General features: G+C 31.1%; 1 protein-coding gene across 1 annotated transcript in view; it reads left to right on the top strand.

Annotated features, from left to right (window-relative positions):
- LOC110993587 overlaps nt 1-19,992 on the top strand; it is a 54,050-nt gene extending 34,058 nt beyond the window's left edge. Inside the window, exons 2-8 of the mRNA XM_022259914.2 lie at nt 6,325-6,649; nt 7,870-8,297; nt 9,088-9,189; nt 12,192-12,300; nt 12,504-12,650; nt 17,283-17,417; nt 18,742-19,992. Of these exons, the coding sequence (XP_022115606.2) occupies nt 6,433-6,649; nt 7,870-8,297; nt 9,088-9,189; nt 12,192-12,300; nt 12,504-12,650; nt 17,283-17,417; nt 18,742-18,869 (1,266 nt within the window). The 5' untranslated portion in view covers nt 6,325-6,432 and the 3' untranslated portion in view covers nt 18,870-19,992. The remainder of the gene's footprint in view (nt 1-6,324; nt 6,650-7,869; nt 8,298-9,087; nt 9,190-12,191; nt 12,301-12,503; nt 12,651-17,282; nt 17,418-18,741) is intronic.
- The last annotated feature ends 637 nt before the right edge of the window (nt 19,993-20,629 follow it).

Here is a 20,629-nt window from a genome sequence, read left to right as displayed (position 1 = left end):
ATACATATTTAGATTGAACATTTCGTAGTTCACTAGATACATGGAAAATGATCTCACTGTAATATACATTGTGGTGTAAATATACATTTGGGTACATTTTTTTCATATTACATTTAGTTATGCATATAAAAAACGTAGAAATAAAGCAATGAGCTCTGAAGAATTTTTATAATCCGTTAATTATCCCATTACCATTATCAATATATTTATAATGATTGTGCAATGATGTGCGAAAGAGTAGTGGAAAAGAGTGGCGGAAAGTTTCTTGCCAGTTCTTCTTGCCCGCTCTACACCCTTGACTTGCGAGCTGGTAGTAAATGTAAATTTACAATTAATTGAATTTTTTTGACATTCATGTACTATATATCAATCAATATATTTTGATTGATTGATTGGCCATATTTATTCTATCAACTGAATGTGGTGATCTAAATCTTAAACAAGTATTTCATACGTCCATTTATAAAAGTTTCTTTTTAACGATTAAAATAACATATAATTTTCAACAAATCTGAAAATAAACTCAGACTTACATCGGGATATTGAGGTCAACGTACATTCAACTGTAGATCGTATCAAAGTAGAGCCTCCACAATGCCAACACGTCATATTCGCCTGAACGATCTCTTGGCGCTATGCTAGAGCCTAGTATGCATTTCCCTAAGGCTTTACTAGTTTATCTAGACGATATTTTAGTTGCGGATTCTTTTACTGCACTAATAATTTTTGAATGTCATGCCTGATGTGTTAAATATAAATGCGATAAAGATTTTTGAAGTTAAACTTCTTTAGAATGGGAGAAAATGAGATAGTAGGCATTACACAGTCTCATTTCACTGCTGCTTTTTCATTTATCGAATTTTAAACTTTCGTTGTGTAAGTTTTTGCTAAATTCAAGATTTATATTAAACTTATAAATTAAAATTTTTCATTAAATAAACTGTTTTTATAGAAAAGTTTTATACATTTAGATACTGAAAAATGTTTGATATATATATGATTAATTATAATAACTTTGTTTTTGAAGGTTTCACTTCTACCACGTGTGAACTGCACATATGTGTTTTTTAAATTATATTTAGTTAATATTCGCAAGAAGACAAGTGGTCTGATATAAATTGCTCTATATGGACGTTGCACTCACATATTGTATGGTTATTAAAAATATTACAGATATTAGAGACAACAAAGACATATATACAATTTTACAATACTACCATTATTCTTATTTTAATTATGTAACTCTTCCAAAATGCCGTATCAGCGCAATTTAATTTTAAAAAATTTATTGAGTACGTAAAAAACGTAAATATTACAAAAAAGAAAATGACCTACGGTACAGGTTTTGGTCTTATGATTATTTCACCTTGTTTACCGAGACGTTCGATGCCCCGCGAAACAATATTTTTTCAAGCTAGCAAGCACAGAAGGCTTACATTTCCTATAACATATAAAAAATTATTTAATTATTTATTTCCATTACATTATTCTACCTTAACAATTACTACTAATTCATACAAATATTAATAAAGCAGACACGATGTGCCCGATTAAAGGTTACAAGACTTCAGACAACCATGTATTTATATCACTGGATTTGATTAAAACTTTACTTTCAGATTTTAAATATTCATAGCAATGCAGGCTTTCCAATGTATTCTGTAGTTTTTCAACTAGCGAATGAACAAAGGCGTCTGAGTCGCACATTTTTGTAAAGCTCAATTCAAATCTTGACCTCTGAGTGCTTTATGACGGCTTAGTGAATTAAATGGAATGTCAAAATTTAAATTTAATTCACACTTAGGTGGGAAATGATTTTATATTCTGTTTTATAGCAAGTGTCAATTTCAAAGTGATTCACAATCCCTTTCAAACTTTTTCATGAATCCTTTCTTTAATTTCCTTCTTACGCGATTATTTTTAAAACTCACAATTAATGGATGAAAATTGAATGAATTTATTCACGCTGTTTTTTACAATATGTCAAATAGATGTCTTACTACATATAAACATAGTTTTTTTTATAGAACGGGGGCAAACGGGCAGGGGGCTCGCCTGATGTTAAGTGATACCATCCATTGAAAGAAATAAAGAGATACAATCTCAATGCCAGAGGGCTCGCGAGTGCGTTGCCGGCCTTTTAAGAATTGGTGATAAAGTGTTTTTTTTACAGTTCAAAGGCATATGTTAGTTTAAGCACTGAAAACTTAGCTAAAAAGCATACACCAAAAGTCTCATTTTGTGTTTGGTTAGTTAAAATGAAATTGATCGTATTAAACGCTTAACTGATATCCTAAAATCCTAAACTCATACAATAACTTTGAATAGAACGTTAGCGATTAAATTTACCGTTATTTTAACTGTTATTTGGAACCTAACGGTTATAGTTAAAATCGTTGTAAACGCATCGAGAACCCTCTGAACATTAACAGGATTGCTCCGAGTGGTAATGAGGCATATATGACAAGTGTTTTGCGTGGATTCCAACAGAAGTCTAAACTGGTTTATTTAATAGTTACGTGAATTCTTTTGTTTGTATATTGTGATTATAGCCTTCATAGTTATGTTCAATTATGACTCACATACGTCAAAAGGATGATACTTTCGTCGCTTGTGGCGGCGTCCATGCGTCGGGTTGTCTCTCTCCCTAAAATATGGCGAGGGGGCCGATGGCTGGCCATGCGACATACTCGGGAACGGGGCTACTTGTGGTGACTGGTCGTACTTGAATTCGTGTATGCGGTGATATTAGTTGTTTATACTACGTATTTGCGTGTTGTTCTCACGAGTATGTAAGTGCGTGCTACTTTTTCACCATGCCTCCTGGAGATAGAGGACAAATCTTTGTTTTTAATTTATTTTATTATTCTTTATTACTCAAGATGTCATGTGGAACATGGTGTAATGGTTGCAGCTCCTTACAAACATTATGTAAAAAAAACTTGGCGATAAAAAAGAGTGGCGGAGAGTTTATTGCCAGTTCTTCTCTTCCGTTCTACGCCCTTGATTTGAGAACTGGCAGTAAATGTAAAATTAGAATCATTTAATGAATGTTTCTATTTTGTGACGTTCATAAGTTTAGATTATGTTACCTATATGAATAAATGATTTTTGTTTGTTAAGATGTTTAATTCGAAGCCAGGCTGAAAAGCGCCTAGTATTCTAGAACAACAAGATTCAGAAGAACATTTCCCAGTAATATGAACCTAATAAAAATTATACAAATATTCTTAAGAAGTTCTAAGAAGTTTTGCATTGCTTATGGAAATATATCTATTACACTCACTCCATTTATTGTATTTATTACAAAGTTTAAAAAAATCCATATTTTTTTTTCTATCGTATTATGAGCACATTTGTGGTATACATATATAGTAACGTAGCTCCTCAAGCTGTCTTTTAAATTGTTAATATTCGAAATAATTTTTTCACCTTTGTCTAAAGACAAACAAGCTACTATTAGCCAAAATTACGAAATCGCAATTCATCATTTCACCTGCATTTTTGTTATTGTATTTGTTTTTGAATTTTTGTATAGGTACCTTCTGTGCGCTCTAGTAGTAATAATTATTTAGTCTCTTGTAATGTTTTTTTTCTCAGTAAGCGAATTTTTTTTTATTCCTATGAGAAATAAAGTTATTCTAACCGTATCGTGTACTCTAATTTATTACCTATGATCAAATTGGTTTTTATCATAACAAAAAGCGAATCTCCCTGATTATGTATAATTAGAATAAAAATAATTAAATTTTGAAAGAAAATACCAATGATCTGTCTACCTTTGATCCAATATAATTACATATAATTGACTTTGAAAATTAATAAAGTATTTGAAAATCACTGAAGCCCATAGTAGCCGTCGGTTAGCCACTTCAATCAACCACTATGATAAACCGCACAGCGTGATCTGACTCACCCAATGCGGGCGCAAATGAATACTGATTTCTGTTTAGTTTTACATTTTTACGAAATGCCCGTATTTGAGGTTGGCTTTGTGACCCCAATGGAAAACTTTTTGCCCATTTACAGTTGATGCTACATTATTATATTAGTTAAATAAATAATTACGTTTTGTTTTAAATTCTCTATGGCCTATGCAGTTCACATATTTTCCTTTTTTCATCGTAAAAAAACTTTTGCGAATAATGGTTTTCGGCAAGTACGACATATACGGTTTATAACACAGTAAATGTATCGTTAAAAATATGTAATAAAAAACAACATCGCTCATTACTTGTGTTTTATGTCCATACATTTATTTCTTGTATATTATTAATTGTTATTTATTTATTCATACTTATATTTATACAAAAACATACACATAACAAAAATAAAAAGATAGGTTACAAAAGTTATAAGGCAACGAGCGGTATCGCTAACAAGCGATTTCTTCCAGGCAACCCTAATGTGGGACTACGAAAAAAAAACACAACATGTTTTTTTTAATATTTAAAAAAAAATTTAAAATGTTAATATTTTATCATAATAGAATATTCTTACAAAACAGGTAAACAATTTTACATAATGTTAGGCGACATAACAAGCTTTGACACTAATTACCAGTATTACATTTAGGCTCATCCCAATTAAAATTAGTCATTAGTTAGCAGAAAACAAGCTTAATCTACGTACACAATATAATAACATCAGTAAGCTTATTAAATTAGGAACTAGCGTTCACTGACTGTACATAACTACTGACAAAGACATAAAGAAAACCGACGCATCTAACACCCAAAGACTGTCTATAAAAAATAGTATGATCACAGAATGTGTGAAATAAATCCTATGACGCAGTCTACACACATGCATATTACGTATAGGTATCGCAGCCAAAATCGATAAGATAAATCCTACTAGCACTACCACAAACTACTGTTGATAAATAGCGTCCAAAAGACTACTGGTTTATCTTCCTTACCGTCGATTATCTACCGTTATCTGTGTTTGTTGCTCCAGGTGTTGCCTGGACGGTGCGAATACAGGGCAATGTTCATAATTATAAAAAAATTGTTCGCCATTATTGTAGCTACATGTTGAGCTCGTCTAAAAGAGTCATACATGCCGTTATGCCATCTTTTCCAAGGGCCATCCTCGAGTTGAAACTGCGGGCACTATAGTCATTGAGATAGGAGGATCTATGATCCTAATTCTAAAAGATATCCGTGTTTATTTATTTTCTTTGCTCTTCTCCTTATTAATTTGTGATCTTTAGTTTCATCCTCACTAGTGTCTTCCGGGATGAAAGTTGTTGGCAAGGTCTCTGCTGATTCTGTCTCGCTAATATATCTACCGTCCCCCGGTGGTATATCTGGATTCTGGTCTCTGTCCCTCTTATCACTCTATATATACCTTCCAACGTTATCTCTCTTTCCTGTTTATCGCAGAACTTCTTCCAACTCTCTGTTTAGGCTTGTTTGATCTACTACTGTTGATTGATAGAAGAAATCGCAATGAAAAGCCATCCTTGGTCCAGTATTTCAGAATTCATATAGAGAAGCAGGGTACTAAATAAATATTAACTAAACAATGTGCTTAATATGTTATGAGCTCCCTAAATTGACAACTGATATTACATAAATGATTCTAGATAACATATGTTGCTCTAGTCAATAGTTTGATAAGGTCAGCCATAAATTTATTATGATTTATGATTGTTTCAAAGGAAGCAAGAAATGCTCATCATTTAAAACTAATGAATAATATTTGAACAAAAGAATTCATGAATTTTTCAAACACATGAAAACAAAATTATTCTCGTGGTTTGATTTTCAAAGTCTCAAAAACTATGATAGATTATAACAGTTTATTGTGAACCTTTTTTTTAGGAAACATTAAGTAATATATATCATTAATCTTATTTTAGCGGGTTATTCAGTTAATTATTAGTAGCCCATGTTCCTGCTGAATGCTTAGGTCTAGACTGAGGCGACATAGAATAATGCTAGTGAGCTCACTGCTTACATAGTAAACAACTTCAGTTGGGTCGTAGTTTGTAATTTAATATTCTTAAACGTATACAAAATAGTTCATCCCGTAGTCTTCAAAGAAACTTATAATTTAAATAATTAAAACATTATATTATGCAAACACATCTTTAACGTTTTAGCAGAAAGCAAGTGCAGTAGTGTGAAAAACATTTTTTTTAATTAAAATAATATCGTAAAAAAAATTTATATTAAAAACTTTATGTGGGTATTATTCCCTAACGGCTTTATTTAAACGCGAGCTCATTACATTTCAAATATAAAAATTTAAAAAAATAGATTTTTTTTCTAAAATAAGTTTTAAGATATATTCACCGTATCGGTATCTTTGTTCCAGAATGTTCAAACCACGAAAATCAAGATAGCATCGAGAAAAAATCATACATAATGACTATAAACTTGCGTGCGAAATGTGAAAAGCAAATGTGACGTTCGTGCCAAAACAATGTATTGCTGTAAAGAACTAAAACTACTCTATGCCATTGTTGTTCTATTATTAGAAGCTGAATTGTTAGTGAACATAGGTGCTATGGAGTCGAAGAGGTCTTCCATACTCGTAACTCAAAATCCGGATGATTTGAAGGCGTTAGAACTATGTACGACCCGAAATCAACAGAGGCTTGGCAGTGTCTTTGGGAATTTTACAAGGCATCACAAAAAAGGTAAGAAAGAATAAGTCTAAACCGCAAACCGTTACGAACATATTTGCACTAAGATATGTATGTCTACAGTATATGTTTTTAATGATTACTTAGTTAAATATGATACCCAAATTATATTTTAAATCAATTGTAATATTTCAAATAAATTGAATTTTCATTCGGAAATTCCACCATCATTATAAAAAGTTTTTATTTCCAATGATAATAAAGCGACGCTATAATAATTAATTAATGACTATCAATCGCGTCAAAGAATACTGAACCGTGTAATTAAACTACAAACTTATCATTAAAATGCGAACGTTAAATTAATTTATGATTAATTCAAATCACTGTAGTTCACTTGAATATAATTAGAGACTTAAAGCTATGAACCTGACAAATGGACTTGAAAATTGATATATTTCACTTTATTAAAAACTATCTTCTTTTTAAAGCGTACATTATAAGGAATTTGTTATTAAATTATTTTTCTAACGGAATATTCTGTTATTTTCTAACGGCGACTTATTAATACATCTAAGACCATTACTTGTTATTAGTGTCTATATTTTTTTTATATTTACTCATATTTGTGATGCCAGGCTAATGACGATTACGACAGTAATATTCATATATTTCAAAGGAAAACTTTTTGCAACTTTGTACCCGACATTCCAAAAAGCCTGACAAATTCAAGTTATTTTCATGATTTTGATCCTTTGACCTTTTGCACTCGCCTTATTATATAGAACTACTTTCATTATCCCGTGACATGTTTGTATTTGGTTTTATTAAACAATGTGTCGAATTCCAGTTGGTATATGGATAGAATAAATTACAAAATTATTTGAAAATGTAGCCTTTAACATTAGACACTTACTAAAGTATTGTCTGTAAGATAGCTTTTACACATTTAAAGAAAACAGTTTTTTACCGGATTAATGCTATATATTATTGTAGACACCGTGAGCAATTTCTCAGAAACCCTTCTTTTAATCGATGTCAATTCCAGGGAAATAAATAGAGCAGAACTTTTTCTACAGCTGTGATACTTTTTTGACATTCAACACCTTTTGTTTTCAGTCACCGTGACCACGCACGTTGTAAAGCACGCGAAACGTCGGATATATTTAAAATTATGTTAAATAATTATAAGTTTACAATAATACATAGCTTCAATCCAGTTTAAGTTTTTAGAAAATTAGACACTTTTTCAATAATGATCATTATGTCAACAGGTCATAGGAGAAGAACAACATCCACCAGCACAACAACAGAAACAACAATGCACTCGACAACAGATATTGAAACAGAATTCACAAGTGAATATAGCACAGCATATCCAAAGTTACCTAAACCATTAAGACTAAGTTTAGACATTGACTATGATGTACATAACATAAATCTAGAAAACGATCATCAAAGGCATAAGCACGATACTTTAGATAGAGAATTAGAATTAGAAATGGATGAAACAGTTTTATCTAAAACATTCAATAAGGCTAAAAAAATGTATAGAGACTCAGCCGCATCTGCCGTTAATAAATTAAGTGCTAAAACTAGTAAGAATGGTATATTTTTGACTGACAACTGCACGACAGTTATAGCCCAAATTGGAACAACGGCTATATTACACTGTGAAGTTAGTGATATTACGGAAAATACGGTAAGTTTCAAGACTGTCATAGTCACATACCTATACATAGTCATGTGATTTATAAATAAAGAATTTCGTTAGTCAAAATCTAATACTTGTTTGGATACGGTACTTAAATTACAAAACTGTTTTTATATAATCATAATATATATATAGAATTGATAATAATGATTAATATACAATCCCTACCTGTGGATAAAACTATTAAGTATTACTGATCATTACTAAAAGGCGGCTAAGATATTTGTTTTAATTAAACGAATAAAAAGGCAGGAAATAATCTTTTAGAATACAGAAATCGAAATTAGAATTTCAAATTTCGAACTTTAGAGGCGTAAATATTAGAATGGATCTATAGACTTATAAGGCTTACGAATTTCGCAAAACCAATTTGCTCAAAAGCTTTAGTAAATCGGGATTTTGGATTGTATTTTTCACCAATGGCTTATCTTTTGATGAGTGTGAAATATCTCACAATTTGTAAGGAGATATTTTTAATATAAAAAATTAGTACTTTGAATCCACTTGCTATATTTTTGTCGCATCAATATTTATAATGGCTAAATAGGATCTGTTTAACTTAAGAATTTATGTATTAGAGATCTAGATATAAAGACAAATTAAGATGCGTAGCGTAGTTTCAGGTATAAGTGGTTGGCCCATTTCTGTTTTCCAATTAAATATAAGACAGCTATAATGCTGTAGAAACAATTAGTAAAATAAACACTGCACTATTATTAAATGTTTATTAATTAAACTCAGCTATTCTGTGCAATACCAATAACTGAATTATTTGCAGGTGACCTGGATTCGGCGGAAAGACTACTCACTGCTATCTGTCGGTCTCGTTACGTACAGCGCTGATAACAGGTTTTTCTCCGCTCATGGACGACATGTTAAGGTATAGTTAATATAAAATATCTTCATATATATAAATTATGTGTCACGTTGTTTGTCCGCTATGGACTCCTAAACTACCGAACCGATATCAATCAAATTTGTACACCTTGAACAATTTCATCTAACTTAAAATATGGGATAGTATACATCTTAATGTATACTCGCAATATTATTTTATTGCAAATATTCGTTTATTATTTGGTACAATTCTAACAGATGGCGCTGTGTTGAAAGTACCAACGTTCCAATAAGCTGTAGATACCTTTCACATAAGTTCTCCTACCGTTTCCCTTGATTAGTTTACTACTATGTAATACATATAAAAATAACCTTAGCCACAGCAATGCTTGGCCGAGTCTGCTAGTATATTATAAGTTCATGGAGTAATATTTCAAAATTTGGATTTACGATTTTATTCCGATGTGTAGTAATGTAAATCAATATGAATATTTATATAATTAAGATACACAATTGTATAAAAATGAAATATAGTAATAAAATTAATAAAAAGCGAGATTTCTGTAACTGCAAACAGTACCACTATCTTACACGATATTTTATGTCAAAATACTAACTAGGTCATAGAATCATTAAAATACAAATTATCAATACCGATATTTTCATTAAACCAGACTTAGTTATCTCAAGTTTCAGTTTTATAACTGCAGTATTAATATTACAAAATGTAAACTATATTTATTTTTATGCTGATATATACTATAATTTTTAATAATGTAAAAATCAATCACGTGTTTGATTTATATGAAAGTAGGGAGATGAAAGATATGTCTAATCATATTTAATCAAATTAATTTGTTTGAGGATAATTATTAATGAGAAGGAAATTGTATATTTGCTAAAAGATATTGTGAGAGTCTACGTTCCTAAAAAAATAAGTCAGTGGCGCTACAACCTCTTTAGGTCCTGGCCTCAGATTTCTGAATCTGATCAGCCTCTAGTGTCTGACACACGTCGTCGACTTTTTTGGGTCTAAGACATGTCGGTTTCCTCACGATGTTTTCCTTCACCGTTCGAGCAAATAAATGTTAAATGCGCGCATAGATAGAATGTCCATTGGTGCACAGCCCGGGATCGAACCTACGATCTCAGGTATGAGAATCGCACGTTGAAGCCACTAGGCCAACACTGCTTGCTTGTTCCTGCTTTGATATATTCTACTTGTCCAGTCTCAGCAAGCTCCAAGGCCTCTTTTGCTCTCGCAGCTTAATATTCTTGACTCTTTGCCACAATATCTTGGTTTAGCGTCAAGGGCTAGTATGTAATTTAAAACTAAAACGATTAATCTATAGCAAGAAGGAGACAAGACTGTATTTTTATTTTTTTGCTAAAATTTTGGTATTATGCTGTCAATAAATAAATATCTATTACTGTATTACTGTCTGTCTTATCTGTATCTTTACCCTTCTTTAAATATAATTAATGTTTTTTGATCACTTTTAAAATAATTGTGATTTTTTTTAAATATTATGTCAGTCATTTTTAACTCTCCGAGTATAATGGGTGAGTGACTATGGGATTTTTTTCTTAGAAGAGCTTTGTTTAAATTAAGAACTCAAAGTAACGACTAGGGGGTTACATAAGCCAATTGGTGCACATATACCGGCGATAAAACTTGTTACTTTTGATACATTGGACGACGTTACATGGCAAATACATGTTCTTAGTTCTAAAGTTCCAATAAAATATACCAAAAAGCTTTATTAATTTTTGCTAGTACCATATCTCATTATACATCCTCTATTGCTTATACCTTTCTACCATTTAAAATACTACGTTTTAAATTCCCATTCTTAAAACATCTGAAATATCTTAATATTTATAAATCTCCTGTCACGATGTTTGTCCGCGATGGACTCCTAAACTACTTAACCGATTTTAAATTAAATTAGCACACATTAAGCAGTCTCGTCCAACTTAAGAGATAGGATAGCTTAGATATTTAATTATAGTCGCAATTTTATTTTATTCCAAATTATTTATTTATTATTTGATACATTTCTAACAGATGGCGCTGGGTTAAAAGTACCACCGTTTCCCTTAAATAGTTTACTACTATATAATATAACAAAAACCTTAGCCATAGCAACGCTTGGCTGAGTCTGCCAGTCAAATCATATTTATAATATTATAAGAGTATCAATTAATATTTTAACAATCGAAACATCGCACGCGTAAATATTTTCAAATTACTCAGCCTCCGTAATTGTTTTGCAAAGTTCAATAGAATTTCAGTTGTGTTTAACTTACGAATCCATCTTGAAGATTGAATTCGTTAAGCTCAAATATAATTGCCTTTGAGTTGTGCTGATGGACAGAGTTGTAATATATACATTGTCAGGTTCGTGCAGGAATTAAGTTGGCATGTATTATAGTGTTGGTTGAGCGATATCGATCTACTGGTTTACGGTATTCAGTACTGGGTATTTATCCGTAAACACTGACTCGTAAATTGTGACGGATATAGAAGACTTATCACCTACTGTCTACAAAAAAGAATGGTCAAAGAAACAGTTTTATGACAACTACTAATGACTTCTATTAATATATAAGGAAGGTGTGCTGGGGCTGTAAGTAACATAGATTTAGTGAAAATTCACGGACAAAGAACATGGTAATTATAGGAGTCAGATTATTTATCAGTGCGTTTCTATTGCAAGCCCTAGTCAATAAGAACTCTGCTACAACCTGGAGAGAAAAATACACAGTTTCAGTGTCTTAATTATAGAAAGAAAAATAATACGAAACAACACAATTTTCTTGTTGATTAGCAGAGTACATTAACAATTAACACAGTCTGTTGTCATTAAATAAATTTCAAATCTTACTAAATGTAACTAAAGAGATAAAACTGTGACAAATAATAATACATTAAAATTTTTGTCATAAGGCTTCGTACATACTACATAACTACTGAAACGATGTTGTATGCTTGCGATTTCCTTTCTTCACACAGTGATGTCACCCATATAAACTTGTTACTAGGATTGGGCGTTACATATCCGGTTTGCGACATCAGCGGATGGGGGCTACTACGAGTGCCAGGTCCCCACACATCCGCCAACGAGCATTTTCTTCAAACTTGTACTAGTGGGTGAGTCAGCATCGTCCAAATGATTTCGACGTTTATCGGAAATATCATACGTATATTTGTATTTAACAACGTGAGATAGAAGAAACTGATAATTTAAAGTTCTTTGTATATTTAGATGTTTATATATATATATATATATATATATATATACATTCTTTGATTCATGCCTAAAAGTTAATTTTAAACTAATATAATCATTACAGCTGCCTATGCAGAAATTGTGGGTGAATCAGAAAAGATAATTCATGAGGGTTCCATGCTGAAGCTGGTCTGCGTCGTGAAAAGGTCTACTGAACCACCTTCTTACGTCTTCTGGTATTTCGAGAACAGAATGATAAATTATGATTTAAGTGAGTATTATGTTTTTTTTTAAATTAACAATAGATCTTCTTGACAATATTTGATGTTGCTGTGGGCTACGCGGGAAGTCAGCCGTGCCAGTTATCCCCATAATAGTATTTAGTTACTAACAGGCTCTTGCATGTAAATATGGTAGCACGGCTTCCCGCGGCTTTACCTTCTTTCCTATTCATATGTAGCACAAATTTAACTAGGTTTAATTGTCTGTTTCGAAAACTGAACCTATTTTCCTGACTAAATTTGAGTTTTAGAAATATTTTTCAAACTATTCATTATTAATTTAATTAGTGTTGTAAATTTTATCCTATTGACTTTTTTGGTAAAAACATTGTAAATAACAATACAAACTATACAAAATCGATTATCATTGTATATAACATGAATTATGAAAGCTATACTAAAGTTTGCTACTAATACAATCACAAAGCATAATTAATGTATTTTACTGTAGATATTCAATACGAGTTTAATTATAAGAATATATAATGTCATGCAAAACGTAAGTTGAAACTTTTCTTTGTTTGTGATTAGACAAACGGAAGCATCACGACGCAACATGGGATATTTAACCGCCTTTTGTTTTCAACTGTCAAGCCTCACAAAATTGACTGGTTTTATTGAATTTTATTCTAAACCGTTACTTTGAATTTAATTATAATTATAAATACGACGCGGGAAAGCTTCGAATTTGGCGGGCGCGATTTTTGATTGAATTTTCTCGAATTCTAAAAATCCGTACTTGACGCTGGCTAATGCACAAACCGTGTTACAGCCAAAAGAAAAAAAATATAAATATCTACATTTAAAGACTGATCTGATGGTGAAGAATATGGAACATGACATGACGAAACTATCGAAAAACTGTGCTAAAGCACTGAGCGCGTTAAAAATAGTAGTACTTTAAACGGTATAATATATAATGAATATGTTCAGAAATTTTTTCTCCCGTTTATTTATATTATTAGTAATACGACACAAAAGTGAGTGAGAGAGAGTATTTCATATACATGAATGGTGGAATAATAAAAATCATATATAATTGATTCTCATTGCGTTGGGTGTACTAAGTTACTTCACAAGTCAAACACAACATTGTTTCTGAGAAAAGCGGTGTTTGTGTTCTTTGGTTCGTGTATTGTTGTTATGTGCTTAGGAAATTGAACAGAAATATCATAGCAGGAACAACTTAGATTGTATTAATTACCCATGTTATGTTGTAGTAAACTGTATTACATGTTTGGCTAAAATAGCTCCAGAAAATAGAGTTTCTAGTTCCAAGTTTAGAACTCAGTCGTAGTAACCCTCATATTTCATACTACATTAGTTTTAGTCATTTTCGTTTATTTACACGGTGTGCTAAACGCAAGTGTGGATACAGAAATCGATTGGCGCACAACCTGGATTTATACTACTATTCCACTATACACTCAACTAAAAACGTTAATCACAATGTATTTTTTAGAGGTTTATTGGATACTTAATGTCCAAAATCAATTCGGTTTTGTCAGTTCATCTTCACTTATAAAACCCCCAAATAAGTATTCACTGTTTTGCCCTTCTCGCTCTCGTGTTACTTTCCAATTAACCTTCCAAATATTTAAATAAGTCTCCAAGTTTAAGATCACGTCTTATCTCAAATCCAAAAGTTCTTCTCAAATCCAAATCGTTTTTGTAAAAACTCGTTTTCTTTTTTAAATATATTTAGTAGTTTTTATAATTATTCTCTCTAATAGTAGAGCCTATGTACGCCTCCCGTATGTCAAAAACGTATTGGATTGGAAACGCGAGTCAGACTAAGCTCTAATTCTAGACTCTATCTTGCCTTTATTTACTTTGATTAGTGCAAGTGATTAGTCATTGTAGAAGATTAGTGCTGGTGTGTCGTGCAAGTAGAGTCCAATTATTGTTTACAGGCACTGTTAAGTTGAAACAATAAAAATACATGTTTTGACAGGCACGCAGTGATGAGTGTAGGGACGAGGCTGCTCGCAGTTCACTCGCAAAAAAAAGAACACGCTTCTAATCACGTTACTACACAAACAACTACGCACTAATCAGTCGCAGTCAAACTTGTTTTCTACTAATCACTAATCAAAGTAAATACGAGCCTTTACTCTAGTTTATTTGATATGGTAAACCCGATGAAATAGAAAGAGAAGAAAATGATAATACTGCTATTAGACTAATTCAACAAAGCCGACAGAACACGGAACTCCACTCGTATCACCTCGACGTCCGTAGTTACACAACTGAGCGTTTTTTAAGGCAGTTTTTTCCGTTCTCACTATTTAGAACCAGGTGCCCACTGAAGTATTAAAAACTAAATAATAATAATATATTTATTTTATTTCTCACAAAAACATATACAATAATTGTCATTCTTCTTTGGAGCACTGCTATTGCTTAAGTGAGACTGATGCCTGTTAAAGGTTGTGCACCTGTGTTACAGGTCATCAGGCCTCCACCACTTCGGATCGACAAAATGATTATATGTAAAGAATAGACAATTATATTAATTATAAGGAAACCAAATGGTGTATGCGCGTGTGTTTGTGTATGTGTGTGTTTGTGTATGTGTGTGTCTGTGTATGTGTGTGTTCTGAATAATTGACGTAAAAATATTGCACAACTATACTCTAAATAATTATTAACTAAAATTTACATAAAATTTGTGTCAAACTTTATGCTCAACTATTTAGTTATGATAAGCATTTTCTCGGTAACCTCATAGTTTAAGTCCAATAGCCACAGTGTAACCGTCTTCTTGCACTCATTTTTTGTTAGGGGATATATGGAGAGAGAAGTGTTGACTTTGTTATATAAGTAATCACCCAAAAAACAGAAGATTTTTTGAGCAAAGCTTGTGCGAAAGGGTTTTGTATGGCACAGTGCATTTTTTCTACGCTTATTATCATTGAGGTGTGGGTCATATTTGAGAAGTGAGTGTTTGCGTAGTATTGTGGCAAGAATGAAGATTTGACGAACAGTGAGAACCTTCCAAAGTTTGTAAGTCTCTGCCGTGGTATACATGAACGGAAGGAAAGCGCTTACCTAAATGGCTAAAAAAATAACTAAATGGCTGGCAACGCCCTCGCGAGCCCATGAGATTGAGACTGTCCATGGGCTTGCTTCCTAAGCATCAATAGAAATTCTAGTTTTTATAGGAATTGCCTATTATTAATTATTTATAATATAATTTTTAAAAATGTATTTTTAAATTGCTTATTCGAATTTCAAACTAATCACCTAATTGAGGTCAGTTGCAATTTACTCACTGACCAGGATTTACCTAATTTTGCGTCAATGATTTATATTGCCTATACAAAGCTACAAATTTGTAACTACTTTAACGAGTAATTCAAATCAATCGGAACTGTTTGCACAGAACAATTAAGTGGTAATTTATAATACGGATTAGTTAATAGGCAATAATTAAAGGGCAATTTATAGAACTATTTTAGATAGATGATGGTTTCGTGCGGTAGTGAAGCAAATAATAGTTTACTATAAATATTCTACGAGTTAATGATCTACGTGTAAGTCCTCGTAGTGGTTTGCTGGTAAATATTCTGGATTATTCTTAAAAAACATGGAGACTCGTTCTACATTATTTCAAAAAATTTTATGTTTAGTGTACTCTAAGTGTGCTTGAAGTCTACGAAGGAACCACTCAGCAGCAAGAGGCTGAAATTTAAGATGAAATATACAAATTTGAAGTTTTTCTGATTTTGCCTGAATTTCCGCGAGTGTTTTGGAAATACGTAGAATTACTCACACTGGGAATTAAATCTCCTACCTTCTGCTTATAAATATAAAAATAAATAACAAAATATGTTGCTCGAATATTTATTCCTAATTCGAATATTTTTTTTATTACTTGAATTCTGAGATGCGATTTTCATGGAGTTGATATTTTTTATCAAGTACTAGGTTTTTATTCTGGAATAGCGAACAGTCTCTATGGGATAGCATAGCAAAATCTTACATATGATGATAAGTAGCTACTAAAAAGGAAGCTAAGTAAGAACAGTTAACGAAAGTAGCTACTTATATAATAAATATATCACAAAACAGGAAAAATGTTATTATCTAAGAAAATCCTCATTTTATAATAAATTCGCTTTTCCAGCTAATACAAGAGTTATACTTAAAAAGATCTGTTTATATATTATAAGCATATATCGAATATTCATGATAAGCAAACATCATAAATAAGCATGAAAGCCTTATTAAATAAATCTCTTACCGCAAATAAATATAATATTATTTGTCTTACATAGCTCGCGGGCTATTTTTGCTTTGATGTATCCAAGTCTATCGGGCATTATGATTTTGTTTTTAAATAAAACAGAAACTGTACTGTACTTGTTTTTTTTATGTAATATTAAAAATAATTAATTCTAGGCAAGTTAGGTACAGTAATAAAACTCGAACTATGATTAAATTTACCATCAAATAGTAAAAAAATATCAAAAATGGAAGTGCTTTTTTAAAATAAAAAAATAATTTAGAAAGAAAATTTGTAAATTACATAAAGACTGAAGGGTACTGTCAAATCATAAAGTTCTGAAATTTTATACTGATAATTAATTGTATGAACTGTTACATTTTTTTTAAACTAGATGGCGTGAGTGTCCACAATGGCAGGCACACAAGTGAGCTAGTTATTGGTAAAGCAGAACCTCGTCACGCCGGCAACTACACTTGCGTACCAGCCAACGCGCGCGCAGCGTCTGTAACTGTACATGTAGTACAAAGTAAGTTTATATATGTATAATGTATTTGTGATATGGTTCACGCACAATATTCGTATTATATATAGGGAAGTTGGTCATAAACTTAAAATATTACGTAAATATATTTTCAATAATAATTAAGAATATATATATATTTCTCTCTAAATATTTTCCTTTATGTTTGCTTGTTTTATAATATTTATTCTATATGATTGATGTCGTAATTGAAAATAAACAGACCTAATTTTGTTATAATGATTTATTTACTGTCTCCTCTTACATTTAAAATATTGGCAAGCCTAACAAGTAAAACACACGCACTTCTACACAAAAAAAGCATTTTTAACATTGAAATACTTTTAATTTGACCCAATTTCATACAAACTTCAACTGTTATAGAAATCATAGAACAATAGATACGAATCGCCCCGAAAAAAAACGCTGGAAGCGTTGCAGTTTTTAGAAATAAACCAAACATAAATGGCTTTCAGTTTTGCTTTACCACAGTTGGAGCATGTCAAGCATTTATACGAAAGCGTCTCATTTTCATCAACATTCCCATTAACAAGTAGTTAAATAACTGCAAGTTTAAGTATTCTATTCAGAAAGCGATCTTTTTAGCGATTTTTATTTTAAATTAATGTATTTGAAATAGTATAAACTTTAAGCATAAAATATGCTGTTAATAATGTGGGTTTAAGGTGGGTCTTAGCGACTTTAAAAACTGTTTGATTTGAATCTTAGAAGTGTTAATTAAATTGTATATAGTAAATAATTAGAGTATAGTAGAAAAATGTACATACAAAAGAATTCGTCGCAAAGTTGTTGTAATGTATAACGTTCAGAAAATAAGTAGGTTGGGTATCTGGTATTTCTCGCGAAAAAGTAGTTTTTTAAGTTTTTTTTGCTAACAAAGGACGAGCACGAATATAGTGGGGCTCCGTTGAAATTGGCCCAGGTTCGCGTCAAGACTAACAACGGTACATGATAATTAATAATACTAACTAAACATTGAAATAGTTTTCAAAATTTAAAAAGTTCGGTCCCTGTGGCAGTAGAGGAAATGCTGTCAGCGTCTTTAACGCAGCATTTTCTCGCTGTATTGCATACTTATTCGTTGAGCGAGGAAAGCACTAGCTCTGGGGTCACTGGTAATATATACTATCTATCTATCTACAGTACATTAATTTCATAATTATTGGTTCCAAATAGTGCCAGTAAGATACCAAGTCTATTTGATCTCTGGATAATCACAGGATAATCCATACGACCATATCCCAAGAATCCTTAAAAAATGTAGATGGTTTCACAAGTGTTTCAAAAATAATTTATATGTTGATTACAGGCGAAACACCAGCGGCTATGCAACACGGCAACAACTACGCAACAAAGAATATCCACTATTTAAAACTTTTACTTACGGTGTTATCATTGAGAATTATAATTCAGAAAATCTCCCACGAGTTTGGATAACGATTTTATATTATTTAATTGCTATAATTTACAAACGTCTTTGGGAATATGTTCATTATTTTTCTCAACTTTCATTTCGGAACCGGAGAGATCTGAGGAAACATCTTATTTGGAGTGTATTGATTGTATAGTGTTTATTTATGTAATTGCCATTTATCGTTCATATGTTATTGTGTCTTATGTTAAAGTTTGACGTCATAAAGACATGCGTATAAAACATATTGGATTTGACATATAGAAGTTATGATTAGCACTAAGACTTTCATACGCCATATGGACGAATGGACTGTATTTGTATCTTAATAATAATTTCGATGAAATTACTTTTCCTTTTTTTTTATTTCAACTAGGTGTTTCGAGGTTTTCTTACTTTAATATACCTATTTTAATTAAATAAAATACTTGTTTGATAAAAGGTCATTTGTAGTACTTTAATAACTGTATATAATTATAGTTATATGGAAATGTAAAATATAAGAATATTAATAGATGTAAATACATACACTCGTGACTTATATAGCTGAAGTATTTATTAAAGATCAATGTTAGAAAAAAATTATCATTCATTTTTAGAATATATTTAAGATTGTTTAATGATTTTTTATACTGTATTCATAATGAAATCGTTTACTAATGAAAAACTTCTACATCTGTATTAATCTGCTATTAACACATATTTTGTAAAAAAATAGAGTACATGTTGTTCTTCATAAATAAGTTATATAATGTACAGTTAAAATATGTCACCTTGAATCATTTTGTATATAATACACGACAATAAAGTAATTTAGCTTTCAATATAATCTGGTTGAAAATACTAAGAATTATTCGTGAAACTGAGTCAAGACAATTATATTTCTCGATTCGTCTTAATTTTGAACAAAATATTTTCATTTTAGCTGAGTAAAATTTTTATCTGCCAATGTCAGCATTTTATACTTTATTTAAGAATGTTAAGGGTTCAGCAGTAACCGAAAATATATGAGACACCATTTGGTCGACAGTATTCAAAGAAGTTAAGTTTTCGTAAAGCCTTATCTAAGAAAGTATACCGAAAAAGTACAATAATGTTAAATTATGTAAATACTATGAAAACTATGTAAAGGAAATGTAAAATAATTGTCTGTCTTAAGATTTAAAAATAAATAATTTTCAACTCAACGTGCCAATCTCTTTTTGTTTTATTTCAAAGCCAAATTAGTTTTGATATCAAGGAAATACGATAAAGTCCTTTGAATATGAATGATAGATCTGCTTTCACAGAAAAGACTTGTTAGTAGTAATACCTGATCCAAATTGGACACAAGAAGTCGAAATGGATTGCGATGGCAAAAGATACTTGCAAATGCTTAGACCCATAAGAAAGACCCATTGGTGGTTATGTTGATGATAATTCGCTTATGAACCGTTGAGATCCATAAATTTAGCTCCAATATTACCCTTGGTGCACACCAATAATGTTTTATGTTATTTTATATTTATATACTTTACTATGTGTTTAGTCTGAGTTTGGCCATGCATGGGGTGTAAATAAAAAAATAATATAATAATTCCATAAGTATCTGAGTAGTTTTAGACTAATTTTAAATCTATTTCTATATAATATCTATGAAACAAAATAAATAATTATCTAGTTTCGTAATATATATTGAATAAAAATATCGTCGTCGTCTTTGTTTAAAATATGAAGATCATTAATAATGGTTTCAAAGCCTTACCGAATCGATACAATTACCTTGACCCGTGAAGCCTCTATGTCA

The sequence above is a fragment of the Pieris rapae genome, chromosome 7 (genome assembly GCF_905147795.1).
Source record: "Pieris rapae chromosome 7, ilPieRapa1.1, whole genome shotgun sequence".
In the NCBI taxonomy this organism is placed as follows: Eukaryota; Metazoa; Arthropoda; class Insecta; order Lepidoptera; family Pieridae; genus Pieris; species Pieris rapae.
This window is presented reverse-complemented; position numbering and strand designations above follow the sequence as displayed.